General features: G+C 35.3%; 1 protein-coding gene across 6 annotated transcripts in view; it reads right to left on the bottom strand.

Annotated features, from left to right (window-relative positions):
* PDE1A (phosphodiesterase 1A) overlaps nucleotides 1–23,274 on the bottom strand; it is a 385,412-nt gene that overhangs the window by 264,204 nt on the left and 97,934 nt on the right. The window contains exon 1 of one of the 6 annotated variants that reach the window (XM_012468611.2): nucleotides 16,089–16,557. The exons of the other annotated variants lie outside the window; for them this stretch is intronic. Within the exon in view, the coding sequence (XP_012324034.2) occupies nucleotides 16,089–16,141 (53 nt within the window). The 5' untranslated portion in view covers nucleotides 16,142–16,557. Of the gene's footprint in view, nucleotides 1–16,088; nucleotides 16,558–23,274 lie in introns of those variants that run through there. 6 annotated transcript variants of the gene reach the window in all.

The raw sequence follows: 23,274 nt of genomic DNA, 5'->3' as shown, positions 1-23,274 counted from the left end.
ATTTTCAAAAAACTATATAATGAACAGTTCAGCTAATTTACTGTTTTAAAATGCACTCACAGGCCAGATATGGTAGCTCATGCTTGTAATTCCAGCACTTTGGGAGGTTGAGGCAAGAGGATAACCTGAACCCAGGAGTTCAAGAACACCTTGGGAAATATAGTGGAACCCTGTTTCTATAAATAATTTTTTAAAAATAGCCAAGCATGGTGGTGCACACCTGTAGTCCAGCTACTTGGGAGGCTGAGGCATGAGGATTGCTTTAGCCTAAGGTCAAGGTCACAATGAGTCATGATCATGCTGCTGCACGCCAGCCTGAGTGATAGAGTAAGACCTTGTCTCAAAATAAATAAATAAATAAATGAAAATGTACCTACAGTTTGAAACTATGAATAAACATTTATTACTGTGTGACTTATTTTAAAGTAAGTATGTGTATTGTATGAATTCTTCCCAACTATAACAATAAGCAATCTAAATATTTAATGTGAGAGTCTCTCTAATAAGTATATAAGAATTATAGTATAATTAATAAATGGCTGTATTTCAGAAAAATACAGCTGTGCTCAGATGATCAGTTTCATTCTGTGCAAAGAATTTCTGTCTCAACCTCATCAAGATAGCATAATCACTTTCATTAGCAACGTAAAATAATAAAACTTGGAAGGTATCTGGGTAAACATAGAGGACTGAAAAGTTAATGTTTTCCCATCAAGCTTTAATTGTTCTTCACATTTATTATTTTTTGACAGATTTCCATTGATAGGACACAGGAAAGACTACCATCCATTCCTTTTGTGCCTATCCCTGCTACACTAAGGCCTTTTACAAAGTGTGTCTCTCCTCAATCTCACTTTAACACCATCATCAGGTTTTCCCATGAGCTTCTTTTGTAATTGGCTAATTTGGGAAGTTTGTGTCTTCTTCGAAATAGAATCTGCTCCAGTTTTTTCCCTAACTTTTCACTATGGTGTAACATTCATACTGAAAACTACACAACTAATAATTTTCATAAATTAAACACACCCATGTAACTAGAAGCCAGATCAAAGAAACAAAATGTTTGTTGCCAATGCCCTAGGGAGTCCCTTTCATGCTCACTTTAAGTAGTTCCCAGGATAACCACTGTCCTACATTAGTGTTGCATACTCTGGTTTTTCTTCAGATCATATAAATCTTTCACCTTTTACTATATTAGTGTTGCCTGTTGCTGAACCCTAAAGAAATGGAATCACATAGTATATTTTTCATCTGCCTCCTTCCGTTCAATATTATGTTTGTGATGTTTGCACACACTGTTTTTTTGGTTGCTCCTTTCTCACTGCTGTATAGCATTCCACACAATTTACTTATCTATTGTACTACTGATGAACATTTGAGTGGTATTTCTGTTTGAGGTTATTATAAATAGTGCTTCTAAGAACATGCTTGTGCAGGTCTTTAATAACAATGGGTATGTATTCACTTCTGTTTGGTTTGAAATTTCTGGATATACGTATGTTAACCTTTAGTAGATAGTACAAACTGTTTTTCAAGTTGTACCTACTTTCAGTCTCACTGGCCATGTATGAGAATTCCAATTACTCTAAATCAATGTTTCTTAATTAGTCATAATTTTGCAAATGTCCAGGAACATTTGGCAATGCCTGGAGATATTTTGGTCTTTACAACTAAAAGGATGCTACTGGAATCTTATGGGTAGAATCCAGGGTTGTTGCTCAGCATCTTACAATGCACAAAACAACTACAACAACATGTTTGTAATCCCAGTACTTTAGGACGCCAAGGTGGACGGATCATCAGGTCAGGAGTTCAAGACCAGCCTGGCCAACATAGTGAAACCCTGTCTCTACTAAAAATACAAAATTAGCCAGGTGTGGTGGCATGTGCCTGTAATCCCAGTTAATCATAAGGCTGAGGCAGGAGAATTGCTTGAACCTGGGAGGCAGAGGTTGCAGTGAGCCAAGACTGCGCCATGGCAGTCTAGCCTGGGCAACAGAGTGAGACTCCATCTTGAAAAAAAAAAAAGGATTATATGTTCCCAAATAATAATGGAGTTGAGAAATCCTGCTTTAAACTCTCACCAACCCTGGATAAATTCTTGACCTCTGTATCTAGCCATTTCAGAAGACATAAAAATGTATTGCATTGTGGTTTTAATTTGCACTTCCCTGACAACTAAATATAACTATTTTGAAGGCTGAGACCTGTTTCTTAGATAGCTATCCAAATTTTTGGTTTCCCAAAATGACTACTCCAAGATCCCACCCTGTACTGTAGATAGTTCTCTTTATTCATTCACTATCTGTCTCTAGAGCATAGTTACTGAAATAAAGTGGACCTGGCTTTGACTGCAAATTCTTCTACCCAGTAAAGTTATTTAACCTCACTGAACTTCAGTTTCTTTATCCCTAATATGGGGATACTAATGCTCACACTTCAGTATTACTCTTATAATTAGATATAGTAAAGATCCCTGGCATGTAGTGGATGTTCAATGGTTACTACTGCCATGAGCTATAAGAACAAGAGACCCAAAGAAATTAGACTAGAAAGAGCACAGGATTGAGAGAGGATGTGTGTTCTAGTCCTGACTCTATCACTAACTAGCTGTGAGAACTTGGCCAAAATATTTAATGTCTTAGGGTTTTTCATTTATCTAGGAAATAAGACACTTATACTAGATACACAGTCTTTCTAACTTGATTATTCTATAATTCTATGGATATGACAAGGGCTTAGCCATCAAATTTACACTAAGAAGGGGAAATAGGACATGCATTAAATAATGACACAAATTTCTGAGAAATATGCTCAGAGATTCAGAGCTACAAATAAAGTACTACTGCCATGACAAGTTCAAAGGAATAAAAACTTACTCTGTTTGGAAGAATCTGGGAGCTCTTCATAAAGACAGTGACATTTGAACTAGGACCTGAAGCATAAACAAGGACAGAGGCCAGTTCAGACAACAGAGAGAGAAGCATAAAAGCAGACAAAGCAGAGTAGACAAAGGCTCAGAAAGGGAAGCATAAGATAAGTCCTAGGAGCAATGAGTTACCCAGAACGACTGTAGCATAAGAGTTATGAAAGGAGGAAAGAGATGAAATAGATGGAGGGTAGGTATAAAGTGCTTGCAATCTCAGAAGAATCCATGTTTCACTTGGTAGAAAATAAAGGGCCACTGAAAATTACAAATGAAAGGAGTGACATAACCATGACAAAGTTTGAAGACTAATCTGCTAACCTGAGAATGAAGAAACTGTGGAAGAGGGGCTGAAGATTAGAAGATTAATTTTTAAAATATCATAAAATTTTAAATGGGAGGGTAGAGGGCTTTGAAGTAAAGATGCACAAACTAAAGAGTAGAGAAAGAAATTTTCTGAGGACATAATTGAAGGGACTTGACAATTGTTTTCTTATGAATGATAAGTAGAGACGAATAAAAAATAACAGAGATTTCAAATTTAAATGACAAGAGGACTAAAAGTACAGGGAATTTTTTTTTTTTTTTTTTTTTTTTGCTTTCCTTAATAGCTATCAACAAAGAGGTTCAAAGCAGCGAGGCTAAGCTGTTCCTTTAAGCAATATTTCTCAAACAATTTACTGAAGACTTTGATATGTTTACAGTTATCAGGCACAAAGAAAGTTTCACTGTCAATTTAGGAACCACTAAATATCATATCTTTGGCTTAAATATTTACATTTAACATAAACATTATAAACTTCTGGGAATTCCTCTTGTAATTTTGTGTCTGTGTGTGCCTGTGTGTTTATGTTTGTGTGCACGTATGTGTGTGTTAAATCTATTAAATCTCATGGCACATTAGTGTTGAAAGGGACAAAGTTTGGAGAGATATTCACTCATGTGCTTCTGAACTTATTATTATAATTAATGCATTATAAATATTTTTAGGACAGATTAGTATTGGGTATCAGGAGGTTATCAGGTGGACATGTTTAAGAAATGTAAAGAAATGTGAATTGTCACTTAGAATAGAGTTGAGATCTGAGCATGTAAATTTGAGGATTACCTAATAGAAGAGAGTTGAGATTAAGAGAAGAGGTGTATTCACAAAGGACTGAAGAAGTTAATGAGAAAACATGGAAGCAGCAGAGAATTCCTGCTACATTTTGAAGATAAATGAATGGAAGATAGAGATTGAATTGTAACTAGATGGAGTAGATAAGAGGAAATTATTTTAGAATGGATAGAATGGACATCTGCAAGTAACTCAATGAGTTATGAAAATATCATCTAAGCATTTTAGTTTGAGTCTTAAATGTGAAATTTCAGACCTCCCAGGGGTCTCATTCTTTAGGGGAAAACCAGAAACAACATCTATCTAGAAGTCCTAAGGCCACTATTTGCTCAGATATAAACTCACAGATTTCAGGTGACCTTAAATGTCCTAATGTTTGTTTACAGAGGTAGGTAGTACTCCTTAGGATAACATAGTAACTGGCATAACCACTTGTTTTCTGGATATGTAGCAAGTTGTTCTCACACAGAAAATGGTAGGTATTCTGGTTTCTGTCAAGGGAGAAAGGATGAAAGAAAAGAGAAGGCAGTGGGAAGGGGCAGCATCATATTGTTATCTAGACATCTAAATGAGGAAAAAAATTAGATTCATTAGCTCAGTGTTGACATGGCTTTCATTAAATAGATGAGTGAGCTAAATTCCAACTGAGCTAGTAGGGAGAGGGGAAATTGTGTGTTGGTAGGCAGAAAGAAGGATAAAGCAGAACAAATTATCCAGATTAAACACATGGATCAAAAATTTTCAACTTTAGGAGTTCAACTTCTACATCAATTTGTCTAAAAGTTGGTACAGAATAATTGAGAAGAAATTGGATATAATGTTTAGCTCAGTGGTCACTTGGTATAGCTGTTCAGATCCTTAGACTGTAGTCAGAAAGTATTTTCCATTTTTTAAGTTAGCAACAATTTGGGATAGATTGTTATTGAAGTAAACATGATGAAATAATGGTTCTACCCTAGAGATAGAAACGTTTATTTAAAATTCTGCCTTTACCACTCTGTACCACATAAAATATGTTGCCTTCAATAAAGACTTTTAAAGTATTTTATTCTTAAAAGAGAGAAAATAGCCTTCTGAGGGCTTTATATTGTTTGCCTAGCCAACTGTGGAATTTGTTTTCTCCTCAGAAAATAAATTCTTAGTATATTTCAGAAAATTACAATAAGTAAAATATTTTAAAATAACAAAACATGCAAGCTTCATAGCACCCAAGAATGGTTTCAAATACATTAAAATAAAACACCATTAAAACAATGAATTCTTAGCATTTTGGATACTAGGAAATTGACCGAAAGCAATGTCTGAAAATATAGAATAACAGGATGGCTATCAAATTATATTTTAATCATTTCTATTAATAAAATCACAATGAAATCCAGTTCTAGTCTTATACAACCTAGAAGCCACACCCTTCAAGATCTACAAAGGTCTTTCTGCTGCCTAGGAAAATGTTATTTATGTTATGATAGCAACAAATCTCTTCTGTTTAGAAACACTTTCGAAGCAACTGCCTGAACTTTATTTTTTTCCCCTCCTGTCTTTACTTCTTCTAGAGACAGTTCTTAGGTCCTAAATTTTCTAGTAAGTGTATCATCTGTGACATGTCAAATCTATATTTGTATAATCATCACAGTAAATCATATGACCCAGAAAACATATAACTTACTTATCTCAGCTTTTTTTTTCTCTTTCTCCATGTCTAGAAAAGAAAACTTGCATGGAAATCATGGGTATTAAATAACTCTGAGTAGCTAAAAACAATGTTTAAGGCAATTTAAATCACTTCCTTGGCTAGTGAGAATGGGTTATACCTCAAAGAAGAACCGTATTGCTCGCCTGGCATACACATTAAGGTTTCCTAACATATTTATTACAAAAACAAAATCTGTAATGCCGAGCCACACTTAATCTGCTTGTTCTTAATGTCAGTGTCCCATGTTTTTTTCTCTAACTTCCTGTGACCATTTGAATTTCAATTTCTTCATCTATGAAATGGGGAACTATATGGTTTCATTTTACAGGTCAAATGTGTGAGCAAATAGTATGACAGATGTATAAAATTTAAAATATAAACTAAATATGGGGTTCTACACATCTGCAAACGCTCATTCTTCAAAAATGGCATTATTTGTAGATTTTGAACTGTCTACTTTTCACTAAGTGTAAATTTCAGGGTGATGATTTTTAAAAATCTTTTCAGGATGAAGCAAGGGAAAAGGCACAAGGACGAGGTAAAATGCTGCCAACTGGGTGTATAGTGACACCTGGGTGTGATAATCCACACATAACTTCCATCTGTTATTTCTTAATTTATGCTCAGCTGTTTCAGTAATGTGACATTGTTCATCCTCTCTCAATCTTTTCAAAATATTTCTTCTTCCTTTTTTAAACTCACATAATCACAGTTATGTAATAAAACATTAACTATTCCCTCAACTAGGCAACTTTTTTTGCCTGACTTCTTTAAGAGGAGATGAAAAATGTTAACTATGGAGAAATTTCTTGAGGACAGGCTATCTTTCAGAAAACATAAATAAGAAATGAAATAATTAAAAGAAGACAGAAGACTAGCTGAAGCACAGTGAATTTCAGAAAAATAAAGAAGGCATGTTCTGAGGAAATTTAGGGAAACAAAAATATGTTTATTTGGAACACTACTTACTGGGAATATTAATAAGTATTACACATAACTAGAGTGTTTAGGAAAATATTAGAGTAAATGAGTTTTACTACAAAACTTCTAATACGCTTTGTAAATCTCTAAGAGGAAAATGAGTATGACAGGAAGTAATTTCCAAACTTATTTTATGCTTTTGTTCAAAGTATCTCAGGGGAATGGTGTACTATGACAAAATGACATTTTGGAAATTCTGAGCTCAAGAGTTCAGTTCATTGCATTTGTCAGTTTCAACATCATGCCACATGGGTGACAATACACAGTCACAAAATAGACAGACTATGGCCCTGGCCTCGCTAGCCCAAACCAAACTGAGCCACACATCCCTCCACATGCAGACGCTCAGCACTTTGCTGGCCATTGAAGAATTCTCCCTATTCCTGAAACTTTCCCAAGCACTTTATGTCCTTTTACATTCCTATGTCTTGGCTGATGCTATACCATTTTGCTGATGTTCTTTCTTTCTTCCAATTGCCTGTCAAAATCCTATCCACCCTTCAGTGTTCACCCACAAGTGTTTTCCTTTCTGTTACTGTACTTTATCTGTGCTTCTCTTTAGGTCTGTGGTTTTCAAGCGTGGCTTAGGGAATTTAAGAAAAACACTGATTCCTGGGTCTCACCCAGTGATTTTGATATAGTAGGTCTGAAATACCATCTGAGTATTGGGATTTTTTTTTAAATTTCCTAGTGTTTGCAAGACACAGCCAATAATGAGAATCATTGCTTTGAAGTTCACAGTAGTTTGTCTCTGTTCTATATCCTAAAAAAGCATTGAAGATTTTTTTTAAAGAGAAATTTATCCCTCCTCATATTCAGAAGTCCACTGTACCCAACAGAGATTTTTCTTGAAAAAGGAAATTTTTAAAATGGCTTATATTTCCAATGCTGATGTCGATCTTACCAAAACATTTTGTAAATTATTTTGCCTTTCCATTCCTAGTGCATACAAATTATATCATTAAGAAAATAGGTCCCAAATCTAGCAATGAATCAGCATACACTGGAGCCCTTGTAGAAATACATTAAACCTTTCTACCCCCAGACCTACCGAATCAAAATCTTTGGTTAGAAATGCAGACGTTTGTAGTGTTTTGTTTTGATTTTGTAAACTGCAAATTTAATGTCAATTTTTTTATAAAACATTCATCTTGTGAATAATTGTTTCAAAAGAAAGGTTAAATAATTTGCAGTTTTTATGAAAATATTTACCTATGATAGTAGTGTTTAGGAGCATTCAATAATAGAAAGCATGATCATAAATCTATCCCATTAAAAAATGAGAAATTTTTTAAAGATAATAAATTTAAGGCCCAAGAGGATATACATTATGGCTAGAACTCAAATTAGATTCAAATGCATAAGGAAGCTTTATTTTGTTATTACTATTTTCAAAGCCTCCTTTCCATGTCACAGTTTTAGTGGAATTGTAATGGAATTGCCCAGAATTATGTAATTAATTATATCCAGCTTCTTTTAAAATAACCAATTTCATCAAGTCGGCTAGCATGAGACTTGGTACAAATCAATTCTCGAAAAAGAACTGGGAAAATGTGGACAGTCATTACGGATGTAATAGCTCATGTTTTAGGCAATTAGGTGAAACGTTTTTACCTTTTAACTTTTTAAAACTTCTTAAAACTAGGAATCTCAGGAATGCTATAATCCTGGAGTCAGGTGAGCCATGTTTGACCATTGGGTCACATGAGAGTCATCTGGACTATACTGCTTTGTTCATATATATATATTTTTTTCCTGTCCTAACTGGTCACTCAGACTACTTAACAACATGAAATAAAGATCAAATTATGTGCTTTCTCTTCCATGGTTGAATGAACTGCAGATGGACTAAGGGAAAGAAGAATCAGAAAAAGCATAAGCATTTTAAGAACAGACGAATTGCATTAACTGACCCAAATGTAAGCGCTTCCTTACATCTATACCCTTTGGTTATGCCCTCCCACACCAAAGCTGGGCTTGGCCATGTGGCTTTCTTAATTTTTTTTCCAGTGGGACAGTAACAACTTAATCCAATCAAACTTAATCAGAACCTCGACAAAGTTTGTGAGTTTCCTCATCTTCTTAAGGCAGTTTACAGAAAATCCACCATCTGGCCACAGATGCATGGAAAAGCCCCACTGACATCAACCAAGCCTGTCACAAATCAGCAGAAACATTCAGCTGACCCACAGGCACAGATCTTTAAAGCCACTGTGTTTTGGAAAGATTTACAAACGGCAATCACTGATACAATCATCTTCAATGTTTAAGGAGCTAGCCTATGGAAGAGAGAGTTTAAATCCTTCTTGTTCCAATTCCAGTAAAAGAGATAAAAAAAGTTGTACCGATAGGAAGACAGATTGCAATTTAAGAAAGTATTTTCTAACAAGTTAAGTTCAAACTTGAAATGCCTATACGCACTGAATTTCCTAATACTGGAATAATTCAAGTTGGTGCTAACACAAATGCATTTTATTAATTCAATAATTATATACTTCATCTGTTCCTTTAATGCTACAAAATTATGTACAAGTTATCAGGATAGTTATGCTATAGAGTGTATGGATTTTCTCATTCTTTAATAAGGATTAAAAACAAGAACCAAGTACTCATCCTCCTATCATACCTCTTGGATGTGGCTGCCAGAATTTTCAGCTAAGCTCTACTGGCCATTTGTTCACCCTAAAAATGAAGAGTAGACCACTGTGTGAACCTAACAAAACAAACTCTTCATTCATTTCAAGGGGCACCAGCTAGCAGTCTGCAGCTAGATCCTGCTTAGTGTTTCAGTGTTTTTAAAAATGTCAAACTAAATGCCTTTTGTTTCCCACCTACTATCTTCCCACCACATCCTACTTCACACATTTACAATACCCATGTGGTCTCTGTAGGTATTTAAGTTGAAGACTTGGGTGAGTGCTTACTTATAAAACACATTCTACTAAAAGTTATGAGAAATGCAAAGATGAATTCAGTATTGATTCTAGCCTCAGGGACCTTACGGTTTTGTAGGGGAGCTGATCCCCTTATTTAAGTAATTACAATAGAATGAGAGATATGCACAGCACAAGAGGTGCGGATAAAATGCCACTGCACTGTTAGACATAATTGGATGCAGCTGGATTGAGGAGTAAATGCCTAATGGCTCCAAATGTTAGCAAGAGTCTCTTTTTTTCTGTTTTCTGTTGTTGTTGTTGTTGTTGTTTTTTCCACAGACACATGATTGCTGGAATAGATATGTCTTTGCCATCTTTGTTACAGATCTCTAACAAACAGGTGGGCCCAGATCATTACATATCCCTGCTTTCATCCCAATTTAATTCAATGATATAATTTAAAAGTGACTTGACCCGGTAGGGATTTTCTTTTCCTACCTCAGTTAGAACTGACAAAACTGCCACTTTCATACGATAAAGATACAGCCCTACTGTTTTTCATTACCATTGGTTTCTAATCAATTTGTTCCAAGCTCTTTGGCCCTTAAAAAAGTCAAATTAAATATTAATATTTTTAGAGCTGAAGTGATGATTTTCATTTAAAAAAAGCACATATTGTTTCAAGCCTATATGCAGCTGGTTAATACATATATAATTAATATTTAAATGTCTGTTTTGGTTTAATGTAAAAACTCTTCTAACAATAATATCCTAAAATCCTAAAGGCTGGAGACACCAAAACACTAAACATAGATACCAATTTGACTCAGAACTAATGCTTCTACATAACAAAAAGTAAGACTTCAGTGCAGCAGGCTTGGATATTACAAAGATAAAAATCTGGAAGTATATCATCTATTCCTTCAGATGTCCTGGAACTTGCTCCATACACTTCCAGCAGCTCCAACTCAGGAAATGTTGAATTTTCCTCAATTAGAGCTCGTGTCCAAGTGGCTGTAATCAAATACGTAAATAAACTGGAGCTTTCCCATGAGAACTAACTGTCAAAACTGTATTATGTCCAGTCACAGAACTGAAGAGACTATGTTCAAAAATACTGCAGGCTTCTTTAACTTTATTCCATCCCTCATACCTACAGGTCATCTTTTAAACAAGTATCCACCAGTATAACTGGGTTTTTTTTTTCTTCATTGCTTTTTACCTAAACACTATGTAAAACAGGCTGATTACTTTAAATGTAAAATTTTCCAGATGGTATAAAATCATTAATAATCCCAGTAGATTGTTTTACCTGAATAATCTTGATTTTCCTCATTTTGATCATTCCAAATTTTTGAAAAGCCACTTCCAAATCTTAACAATGTCTAAGATAAATGTACATATCATCAAGCTGCTCTAGCTGATAAAACAACATTTGTGTAGCTCCTGAGTGAGAGACACCTCCCCACATTTTAATCGGTACCCTGTTTCTGATTCTATACCCAAAATTACTAATTGTAGATTTAATACTGCCTCCTAGAGTTATCCAAAAGATTACATGCATATACCTTGCCTAAAAATACATCATTTTCTATGAATTTTCCCTCTTGGTGTTAATATCAATACTTGCTACTGCATAGTTTATTTATTAGGTATGGCTACTTAAAAATTAGAGCTACTTTTATCACAACTGGAAAAATAACAAGACACTGTAATGTCTGAAAATTTTTTTCATGGTAAACATTAACTGTTTTACATTCAAATGTGTGTGTGTGTGTTTTTTGCTTTGATCTTTGTAATACATTTCAAAAATCAGTAAGTTACTAACAGCAATAGGTATTAACCATACCCATTAGGTCCACAAACAAAATTAGGATGTGCTTTTCTTTTTCTAAGCTTTCTTATTTCACCCCACTGCTACATCCATCATTATGTGAAGAAAATATGTCAGCCAAATACACACTCAGAATCCCTCTGCTAACAGATACTTGTGAAAATAAAGCTTCTGAGAAGACATAAAGAGAAGAAACATGTGATCTAAATGCTGTAAAGATCCCAATATGATCTTCACTAGTCTTGAAACCTGGCTGCCTTTTGTGTCTTTGATACTGGATGTATAGACTTGTTCTCAATTACAGGCCTAATCGGGACCTATCTGCATGATTTTCTTTGTGGCTTTTTAGTGTTATTTCTAATGGAAAATCACCAGAAAAGTGACTTAACGACTTCTGAACCATGAAAGAGGTTCAAAAGGTTGTTGGTTCCAAGAATACTAAAGTTTAACGTGTAAGAATCATTTCAATTTACTTTTTAAATTCATTTTTTAACTGAATACTTCTAGAAAGAATTTGGAGAAACAAATGGTAAAAATGCACATATAAAAGAATTTGATAAAACAAAATATCAAGTAAGAGAAAATAATTGTCACAAAAGCCCAGGCTTAAATGCTTTGAGGCAGTGAAATTCAGACAAATACTTTTACTGACGCAATTTTATTAGAAGAAACGGATTTTTCTTGTTATTATAGTCTAAGGTCAATTTATCACATAATATAGAAAGTTTACTAAGCAAGATGAGTATACAATAAGGTAAAAATGTATTCAATTATTTTACTAAAGTTACATAAAGATTTTTCATTTGAATGTGTTATCTCATTTAACATTAAAACACAAATTAATGAATACAGTCATATAAAGAGATAAATTATTATAATTACCAGAGATAAAGATCTCTGGGAATATAGAAATAGTGGTTTTCAAAATTCTAAATAATGTATCTATGTAAGGTCCCATATCTCAAGTGCCAATTCACATCTTGGATTTTAAAGATATACATACAGTAATTTTATTTTATTACATGCTGAGGGATTTAATATTATTGATTGAAAATATATTAATACACTTTTGTGATTGCGTTTTCTTCCCAGAAAATTATAAAACTCAAAATGTTTCTCTTGAGGAAAAGGAGCATCGTGTTTTCTCCACACCAGTCTAGAAGAGCCTGTGCAGGCAGAACCACAGCGTGTCCAAAAGGCACTCACCATGCACATTTGCTTAGGGCTGAACAGTCTCATTGATACCACACTTCCACATGATAGACATAAAGGAGATAATATAAACTCCTGCCTTGGCCATAAAAGAAACTTAGCCTTTGTTCCTTGCCTCATTGACCTGATATGAAAATATATATCTAAAATTTCCAAGAAAAATTTTTTAAAAATGAATTTGATAATCTGACTACAGGAAATAATTTGGAATCTTTATTTTGGAACCCCAGGCATTCTTAGAGGCAGGATCTAAATGATATGGAAGATTCCTCTCAAGCCTCCTAATATCTTAGCCAGCTACAAAATTTCAATGTTCACCGTCTACTCCAAAACCTCTCAGCTAACTTCTTCCACTTGATGGATGACTTTTACTTTCTGAAATTTAGGATGATTGTGCTGATGAAAAACTGATTTTAATTAAATCTTGAAAATTAAATTAAAAAAAAAAACTCTTGCTCTCACATCTTTCAGGTCACTTATGTGTTTAGAATGAGTCATTCCTGAGATCTATGTCTTTCATTTCAATTTCCCAGGATGTTACTACCTCCTTTATGGTATCCATTGCCTTCCTGTACCACATTTATCTAGATATATCCTCAATGATATGTCATGTGAAAGCAGATAAGTTTTTTTCCCCATATCTGAACTCTCAAGCACCATGGTCTCAGAAGTAGACACTTGCAGTCAATCAGTGAAGGTCAGGGAATTAGCATCAAAGCTGAACCTTCAACTATAGGAGAAATTATCCTGTATATAGAAATTTGAAACTATGTCAGTGAACCACATATTTTTTTTAAATCCTGGATTAATCTGGGTTTTTTTTTGCTTTTTCTGAGACGGAGTCTTACTCTATAGCCCAAGCTGGAGTGCAGTGGCGCAATCTCAGCTCACTGCAACCTCTGCCTCCAGGGCTCAAGTGATTCTCCTGCCTCAGCCTTCCAAGTAGCTGGGACTACAGGTGCATGCCACCATGCCCGGCTAATTTTTTGTATTTTAGTAGAGACGGGGTTTCACCATGTTGCCCAGGATGATCTCGAACTCCTGAACTCAGGCAATCTGCTGGGATTATAGGCGTGACCCATGGTGCCCAGCCAAATATGTCTTAATGACTGAAATTTTAAATGAATTACTTTTAAATAGCCAAGATACTATTTTCGTAAAATCTTTGTTAAGCTTATAACTGGCTCCACCAGCACACATAAAACACACTGGTATAGATTAGCCTGTCAAGTAGATTGAGATCCAGTGTGCAAGGCCCCTAGGAAGTGGGGTGCAGTTACAAGTATATATTGAGAAGGAAAGGTCTGGTACATGGGTCTCTGAAAAGTCAGGCTTGAGAAAGATACCTCAATGTAATATGCCATACAACTCAGGGAAAGCCTAAGAGAACAAGGTGCCTAAGAAAGGCTGACAAGAAAACGAAGTGAGACTTGGGATAAGAACCAATGATTCAAAAGCAAGCTTAGCCCACTCCCAGCTCCCCTAACAATACAACTAGCTGTGTCATGGAAATCAGCCCCAAAGTCTGATCAGAAAGTCTGTGTCATGGAAATCAGCCCCAGACTTTCTCTGTGCAATTAAGCATAGTTATTCGAATCTTTTAAGATATTCTCCATCTCCCTTTTCTGTCATCACAATCATACCCTGGTAAAAGCAATGCCAACTGTCGATGTGCCAGATGACCTATAAATCCTGCTCCCATATACAGATAGCTTCAATCTGTTTTCAGTCAAAGACCCATTTCTACATTTAATTGCCTAGGTGAAAGCATGAGAGTACCAGCATCATGAAGCAATCACTTGAATTTAACAAATTTTATTCTAATTATCTGGGCAAAGAATCTCAGCTTCTACAAAGTTTTATTCTTTACGTAACTAAGCACAGAAGTGCAGTTCAGTTGTAATCCACCTGCCCATAGCACCTAAGCATATATTTAATAAATTAGGAAGAAATGAGGATTTGGCATCACTCATTAGTGAAAACCACCTGCCTCAATCCCAACAGCTCTCCGAAGGGCTAATACAATAATGTTGATGGCTAGTTGGATCTGATTTTATCCAACACAACCTTGCCTTTCCAAACTGCTGTGGGTGCTCTCCGTGAGTTGTGCCTCACTGGTGTTGAGTTTAGAATCATCCGTGCAGCTATCATGCTTTTTTGAAGTCACACATGCACTTGGGAAAATATAGATATTACATACAGTTGGAAGAAATTTTTAAGAAATATGGTTGGTGAATATATTTTTGGAGTCATTTTAGATTTTTGGTTATTTACCAACATCATTGCATAAGACTTAACGAAAACATATTTAAGTAGATGAGGATTACGATATTAAATCCATATATACAAATTTAAATATAAGTTATGTTCAAAGGAAGGCTTTAAAACAAATCAAGCTAACATCTTGTTTTACGCATTACAAAAGTATAATGTTGCTGTTAATAATGCAGTAGTAATGTTTAATCAGTACATAAAAATAGCCACATTTTATATAATTATATTCCTTGAGGTCTACTCGTTCATTATAAAAACCACAGAGAAATTTTACCCATACATTCTATCATCCTGTATTTACTTCCAGACCAAAATCAGTGGTTGCAACTTAACTTTAACATAGCTAACATACAGTATCTCTGCTTTGTTTAGAATATTATTTTGTGGAAAGAACAAAACTGATGGATAATTGACTTTCTAAAAAATCCGATTTAAGGGGCAAAAATAGTGTTCAATTTCTAGATACTCTTAAAATTATTAATTTTTGATTCTAAATTCTAAAGTACATAATAAGTAACTAAAGAATCCAGAATTAAAGAGTCAGTGAAGATAAGGCTGCTTTCTTAGAGAAAGGGTGTCTTTCCCTCCAAAATTAAGCTTTAGCTCAATCCATTATACTGTATCTACATTTAGCCTGGTCATAGATTCCACCACAGTGTAAAATTTTTCCTACGGCCCTATTGTTTCTTTAACAACTAGTCTGATATTCCCGAACAAGCTGTAAAATGTGCACTCTGGTAAAGTAGCTATCAAATTATCTCCCGGCACTTAACTCCAGAAAGGTGTAGTATTCACAGCACTGAAACACTGCCCTTGCCTGTAATCAGTTGAAAGAACTAAACACAACATTTCCCATTTAGAAGGCTGTGCAACAGCCCACAGAAACATCTAGAGATTGCATAATGTTTCCAAAGTTTTTCCAGTGCTATGTCATTTATGTGCTTGAATAGTTTAGATGTTTTTAAAATGTATTTTCAAGAGTTGATAAGAGTTTGTGCATGAAATTTCAGAAAATAGAAAATAAAAAAGACTCCTTCGGTATGCGTAAAGTTAAACTTTAAGCATTCTTGATTGCTCTGCTGTAGAATAGTGGCAGAATCCCCAAATTAAGGATGAAGGAGAGAAACTATTGTTCCTGACAGCTCTAGAGCCACCTGGGATGTAGCATTACTTACCTAAAGATGGGTCTTTGGAGATGTTTCTTCCTGATTGTGACATGGTCATCCATTTAAAGGTGAAGGTTTAACTTCTTCCTGGAAACCACTCCAGAAACTCCAGAGAGGAAATGTGGAAGCTTATCCTGTTCTATTGTGCTGCAAGGAGCCCAGAAAGAAAAGGTAGTTTCCTCTTTCTCTTTTGGGGTGCTGAGAGAAAACTTCCCTGCTCTCTGCCAGCTGAGCAGTGTGTCCATAGAGGCCACATAAGACAGGCACGTTGGGGCACTCCCCCACAGAGCAGGGTGTGCAAAAACCACCAAGAGTCACGTTGATCCAGGCAAGAGAAGTGCACAGGACCCTCTGAAACAGAACAAAACAAACAGAAAACTTCCTGCCCCAAGTGCCACCCAGGTAGGAATTCCCTAAGTTATCGCAGCCATGAGAGCTCTCCTTCCACATGCTGGTCAAGCTCAGAACGGCTAAGTCCCTCCCTGTCTTTTAAAACAGACTGTTCTGAGGCTCAACTTTTTTTCTTCAAAATAAAAGTTGTACAGCTGGTTCAGCAGTCCCATGTGAGTACCCTCTGAAAGTTTGTTCTCTTAAAATAAGAACTGTATACAAATTAATGAAGAAAGATAGGCTCGGGTTGCCGGGCTGGCTCTGTTTCAGATTATAATTATTTTACAATTTTGCTTTTATTCACGCTGGATGAAGTGTGGAGACGACTCATCATTTTTAGCACTTATAACCTAATAACATTACTCCTCTTGGCTGAAGTTGAAGATGCCATTTCAACTGATAGAAGCGCATGTGAAACTGACCAGAGCTACAAAAGTTAGAAAAACAAAAATTGCTAATTTCTGCTGGTGACATTATACCCAGATGTCTGTACCCAAATGTGGCTTTCCAACCAAAAGGAAACATCTCTTGGAAAATAAATAGATGGAAATACACACACATCCACATACTTTTTAATAAAAGCCCCTCCAAAGTGCCCAGGAGCCTATGGTTTATGTATTATATGATGAAATTTGAATTTATAAAAGTAAAAAGAAAGAAAAGCAAATATAAAAGAATTTGTGAACAGCTGAAAATAAATGACATTAAAAATTGTTTTCTTTTAGAAGACAGACTTACACTGCAGGAACTCTTATCCAAGTTACAGATAAAGAGAATGCTTATGTTTTAGTGTAACTTGTTTTGGAGACCTTCCTGTATCTCAATCATTAACAAAGTTCCTATTCAATCAATAATGTCATAAGATTCCAGGTCAGAGATTTGTAATACTCTAAATCATTTCAAAGCCTGATTAGAATGTTTTTAATATATACATGTAATAAAAGGAGAGAAATGAGTAACGTGCATGCCTTCAGTTGAATGATCCATAAAAATAAAGATCAAACGTCACAAAGGAGGATAAAATCTGTAGTACTGACACTCTCCAAATACTTCCAGGGAGCAAAATCACCTTTTTCTTTTCCTCCCTGAGCAGTATAAGCAAGGAGAAGAGAGTTACAAGGAAATCACTGATTTTACTGAGCTGTTCTAATCTGTACTAGGAAATATAATCGGTCTGAGAGCATTGAAGTAAAAATAAAATAAAAGGGTTCTAGTCCTAGTTCTATATTGTGAGCAAATTTCTTGACCTATCTGAGCCCATTTTCTTGTTTCTAAAATGAAGTTATAATGTTAATTGAATTCTATATTTCTTTCCAGCCTTAATGATACTATCACATTATTTCTAAATATGATTAGTCTGCTTCTTGCAAAGAAACTATAATAGAAGTTATGATGCCTGATACTCCAAAAACTACACACTTACCATATACAGTTATAAATAAAGAAGGAAACTATAAATAAAAAGATGATTTTATATTACATATGACATATTTATGTAGATACTACATAGTTATATAGTTATATACAGTAACATCTATGTCATTGTTCTCTTTATGATCAATAAGTATCCAAAGATAAATTCACATGTGTGCTATATAGCAGTTAAATATACAGACCATCTATAAACAAACTTAGATGCAGAACTTTGAAGCAGTGCTTTATTATTACCATATGCTTTGGCTTTCTTTGTACATAGGAAAGCCCATAAGTAATAACACATTGTACAGGTCTTCTGGAAGGGTTTTTGCATTTGTAGGTAGCATTCAACTTCTGTAGTCATAGTTTACCTATATTATTAATACAGCATAAATATTCCTCCTGAGGGACAATTTAAGAAAATAATAAGCCCATCAACCTTTAAAAATTAACTTTCATTTTGTCTGCTTTTGAATTAGAAATGTGAGACAATTTCTACATGAACACAATGGAAGGAACTCAACACAAATACTAATAAACATGTAGCCAAGGTACTGTTCAAACAGCAAGCAAGTATGAAATCTAACTTGAAGCACAAAGCCTTGATTATCAACTGAAGAAACTTAAAGTTGTTAATCATAGGAAATCCATAACATCCCTTGTTACCTTAGGTTTATATTCTTTTTTTTCCACCGTGACCCCTGTGATTAAGGTAGAAAGTTTAGATTCACTTTATGGTAAGCACTATATTTAAAACCAATCTTAAATCCCATAGAGCATTCAGATGATATCAGTAAATTAAATATTAACTGGGCACAAAGAAAAATATGTTATTTCTTAAATGTTTTTATTAGCTTTTTCTTAAGAAGCATTTCAATTTAACACTGGAAAAAAGTTGGCTTTATCAACTTATTCAACTTTAATGTAGTATTCAATAAGACAAAAGATTTAATGATTATTAATTAAATTACAAAAATATATTTCTTACATTAACACAACTATAGTGTGCAAAATACTAAAATATATGGCATAAATTAAAAGGCCAAGTCTCTTACACAATAGACTATAATTTATTATGAATAGTTTTTTTCCTGGGGGGGGTCAGAAATGGTGTTTTTATTTTTCCTGTTGTGCAAAAACAAAGTCAGGTTGACTTTGTCTAAACATTCACACACACACTGCCCAACGCAGTGCTGTTAGAAACTGTCATAACTGGTGCTCAATAAATATGTTAATTTGCTAAAACACTCAGCTGAAACACACCAAGAATTCCATCTAACTAACTCATTTTGTGTGACAAAATACACAGATCAACTCATATGACTTTTCCAACCAAAAGGACCCTAAGAGCGTCACAGTATTTTTTGTAAGCATCATGGAAAAAAGGTAAGGTTTTCTTTTCCTTATTTTCTTCATTGTTATGGTCTGGTCATGTTTGTAATACACAAGTGCCAAAGCATGCAATGGCAAAAAGGTCATTTGATATTATGCCAGCCCAAGCACTGGAAAATGCATGTGTCTGCAGGTTTTCAGTTTAACCACTTAAGTCTAGTCAAATAGCACGTGAGACCCCATGTGTGTTCTTTCTGTTACACAACATTTAATTAAACACAATGTTACAAGTTATATATTTTAATAAGCTTTAAATTAAATGTAGGAGGGAAGAGGAAATGCAATAAAGAAAGGATTAGATGGCATTTTAAGTTTTATCATGATATACATGAGATATTATCTTAATTTAAAAAGACAACACTGCTTCTTTTCCTCTTGCCTCTCTACCATCCACCAAAATTAAAGCTAGCCTTGTGTAAGATCAGAGTACCTCACACACCTAAACTCGTTTAGTTGTTTCCAATCTTTTCTCTCTTTTTTTGACATACCATACACGAAAGATAAAGAGTGCATGTGATTCTCCCTCAAGAAAAGTTCCAAGGTCTTGCTAAAACCATGAAAATTAAAACATGTGCATTAAATACAAGCACTACTACAATTTTCATTTGTCATGACTAGAAATATCATGCCAGTAAAGTGGAACACCACTTGGTCAACTATACCATAAGATAAATGTCAGGGTGTAAATTCTTCCTTATAAACTAGCCATAACTCTACCCCATTACCTCTAGAGGAAAAACTACTTCATATAAGTGAGTGAGAGTAGAATCGTTTTCAAGATAACTTAAATCTGATTTATCCTTCCAAGGTAAGTCATTCACAACTTTCAGCATTTTGTTCATTTTTTATAACACATTTCTTGCTACAAGTTTCACAACTAAGAAGCTAGTACATACAGGAAAGAGCTGGGATTTGAACTCAGATGTCTCATTCCTGAGCCCAAGCTTTTACTCCTAACTAAGTTAGGCTGTCATTCTGGCAAGCACTCTGCCTCTGAGGTCACTCAGGCTCTTTCTGGGCTGTATTTAACATTCTATTGGGGAAAAGGAGAAACGACCAACCACTAGAGAGAGTGTCTATTCTTCTTCATAACATTGCCAATTATGTTCCCAATACCTATAAACATCACCCCTAGAAACTTTTCCAAAGGGCCCTGATTCACTTGATATCAAGGTGAATTGAATAGGCTTATAGATTATCTCCTGCTAGGATATGAATGAAAGTTCTGTTCTATTGTAAAGATCCCTAGACTAATGTCAAAGAACACATATTTAAACCCCAGCTTTAGCAGCAAGTTTCCCTTCAACTCCCTTTGTGTCAGTTTCCTCATTAGTCAAGCTAAGAGGTTGGGCCAGATGACCTCTAAGATCCTTTCCAGCTCTAAAATTCTGCCTCTCTGACTAACCCTATGATAAAATGTCAAGCTATTTAAATTTAGTGTCCAGCCAAGAATAAACTCTGTAGTCATTTTTAACTTTCCTTAACCACAAGGTCATGTATACCACGGAATACTTTTCATCCCCATTGATGTAGGATTAAAAACACAGCACACTACTCAAATGTGAAAATAAATTATAGCATCTTTTTTTTTAATTGAGCTGCTGTTTGTTGTTGTTGTTTTCCTTATAGCTTCAACTTAGAACTACCCTCACTAAGCTCTGTAAAGGCAGGGATTAGTATGTGATGTCTTCCTTGTGCATAGTATATAAAAGACATTCAGTGGTTATTTATTAAGTGAATGAATACATGAACAAAGTGATCATTAATACTATCTCATTATCTTCTTATGTAAATAAATATTCTTTTTCTAAAAACTCGGTCATATCTGGTAAATGTATAATCTTTCATATTTCTTCCAACCCATTGTTCTTCTTCAAGGTGACACCTGAGTTTATAAGGAAGTGGGTTTCTATGACCTTGACGTGGCAGGAAAGAGGTGGTCTCAGCCCCAAACCTGCAGGTCCCCAATCTCCTTTGTGTCCTCTGGTCTCCACAACTACGTCCCTTATTTGTCTTATGACTTGGTTCCCTGAACACACCTACAGCTAAAATCCATAGCTTCTCTGATTAATTGCCTCAGTTTGGGAATCTTGATCATTTGTCATGGATTGAGCCAATCTCAGCCTTCCTTGTTGCTTCAATATCCTCTAAGTCTCACCCACATCCTCCATCTGGATCTTTATTGAGGCTATCAAACATTTGGCATCTGTCTGGGACCCCCTAGCCTCTTGCTGTGGTCATGGCAGGCTCATGACAGATATACTGTCCCATTTCAGCTAGCTTTTGACATCCTCACAGGGCTGACAGAACTTCCTGAGCCTCCATCCTCCCCAGGCACTGAGGAAGACTTGGGATTGGTCACACCATGCCACCATTTTTACTCTGTCATAGCTAACTCACTAAACCACAGCAAAATCCACTCTGCTTTAGCTTTTCACTTTCAACCAAACCTGGTCCTCCTCTGGGATTTCAGCTTTTAGGAAAGAAGTCAAAATACTTTGACCATTTGCACAAAACACCTTCCATTGGGGGTTCCCTTTTCTACACTTCATCAGGGTGTAAGAGATGCTTTCCCCATTTTATGTGGCAGAAAATATCTTAGTTTATCTCCTGAGCAAACTTTGTCCATGGTGTATAACAGACCCAATTTCAAGTCTACAGGCCTTAATCTGGGAAATAATTTTTGGTGTGAACAAAGTCTGGCTTTCGGAAGTATTGTCTTAGAGAGGCTCAAAATTTCCATTTAGGTTTTCAAAAGTGCCTCACATCCATGCTTCTGGTCATACCCATCAAAATGGAAGAGACAAACACATTATTCCTACAAATGATGAAGCTTTCTTATTCATTTCATTGGGTGCATAATGAGTATGCCACACCACAATATTCACATTCTGCCTGATCCATCCCTTATGTACTGTACCCCTCATCTCGAGACCCAAACCTTTGGCTCATTCCCCACTAGCTGTGCTGGCATTGTGTGCCTTGAATACTTCACACTCTTATCCTGCCTCCTCTGTACATACTGTTCCTGTTTGAAATGCTTTTCTTCCTGCTCATTACTCAGATATCATTGTAGTGTCCCTCTTCAGAGATTTGACTCTCTTGACAACCCTATTTGAATTTCATGTACCTGTACCTGCACTGTTTTTGCCTCCCTCAGCAAGTATCATAATCTATGTGCATCATAATCTGTTTAATTTTTTATTCACAAATGTATCTGTTCAATGTATAAATAAATCCATTCTGCAGGAGGCAATAACTGAGGAAAAGATCAGAACATGTAACTCATCCTGACTACTATAAAAATAAAGTAGTCAAGTTATACCAAAAATATATTTCTTCCTATACATGACTGCAGGACCCTAAAAATAGACTCACTGATCTCTTGTGATGCTTCAAAACATTTTCTAAAACTTACATTTTGTTTCATATTTGCCATTACACTTCTGCAAATCTGAAGCTTTATACAAATGAGAGCAAATACAATGGTATCTTAGTCCATGCCATGCTGGCTATAACAGAATACTTGAGACTAGGTAACTTAAAAAGAACAGAAATTCATTTCCTCACAGTGATAGGAGCTGGGAAGTCCAAGATCAAGGTGTCATCCTCTGGTTTGGTGAGGGCTTTTTTGCTACATCCTCAAATGGCAGAAGGCAGAAAGGAATTCTAATTGAAAATGAACCCTTTTTTTTCTGAAAGGGCCTTAATCCCATTAAGTAGGGAGCAGTCCTCCTGGCCTAATCACCTCTTAAAAGTCCCCACCTCTTAACACTACCACACTGAAATCATCTGAATTACTAGATTCCCTTGACTTGGGTATCAGACTCAAAGTTTATTGGCCACAAATTCAATAATAAAATACACCAGAATTATTATTTTCCTAGATTAATTAATAATAAAGTTCAGATTTATAGTTTCTAATGACAAAGAAAAGCTGTTTCCCACATTGGCTAACTTCCTGGTCATTTAAATCCACCAGAAACAAGGCTTTCTA

Source organism: Aotus nancymaae, unplaced genomic scaffold (genome assembly GCF_030222135.1).
Source record: "Aotus nancymaae isolate 86718 unplaced genomic scaffold, 86718_ANA_hifiasm-v0.15.2.pri h1tg000008l, whole genome shotgun sequence".
In the NCBI taxonomy this organism is placed as follows: Eukaryota; Metazoa; Chordata; class Mammalia; order Primates; family Aotidae; genus Aotus; species Aotus nancymaae.
The sequence above is the reverse complement of the archived record's forward strand: the minus strand, read 5'-3'. Positions and strand labels throughout refer to the sequence as shown.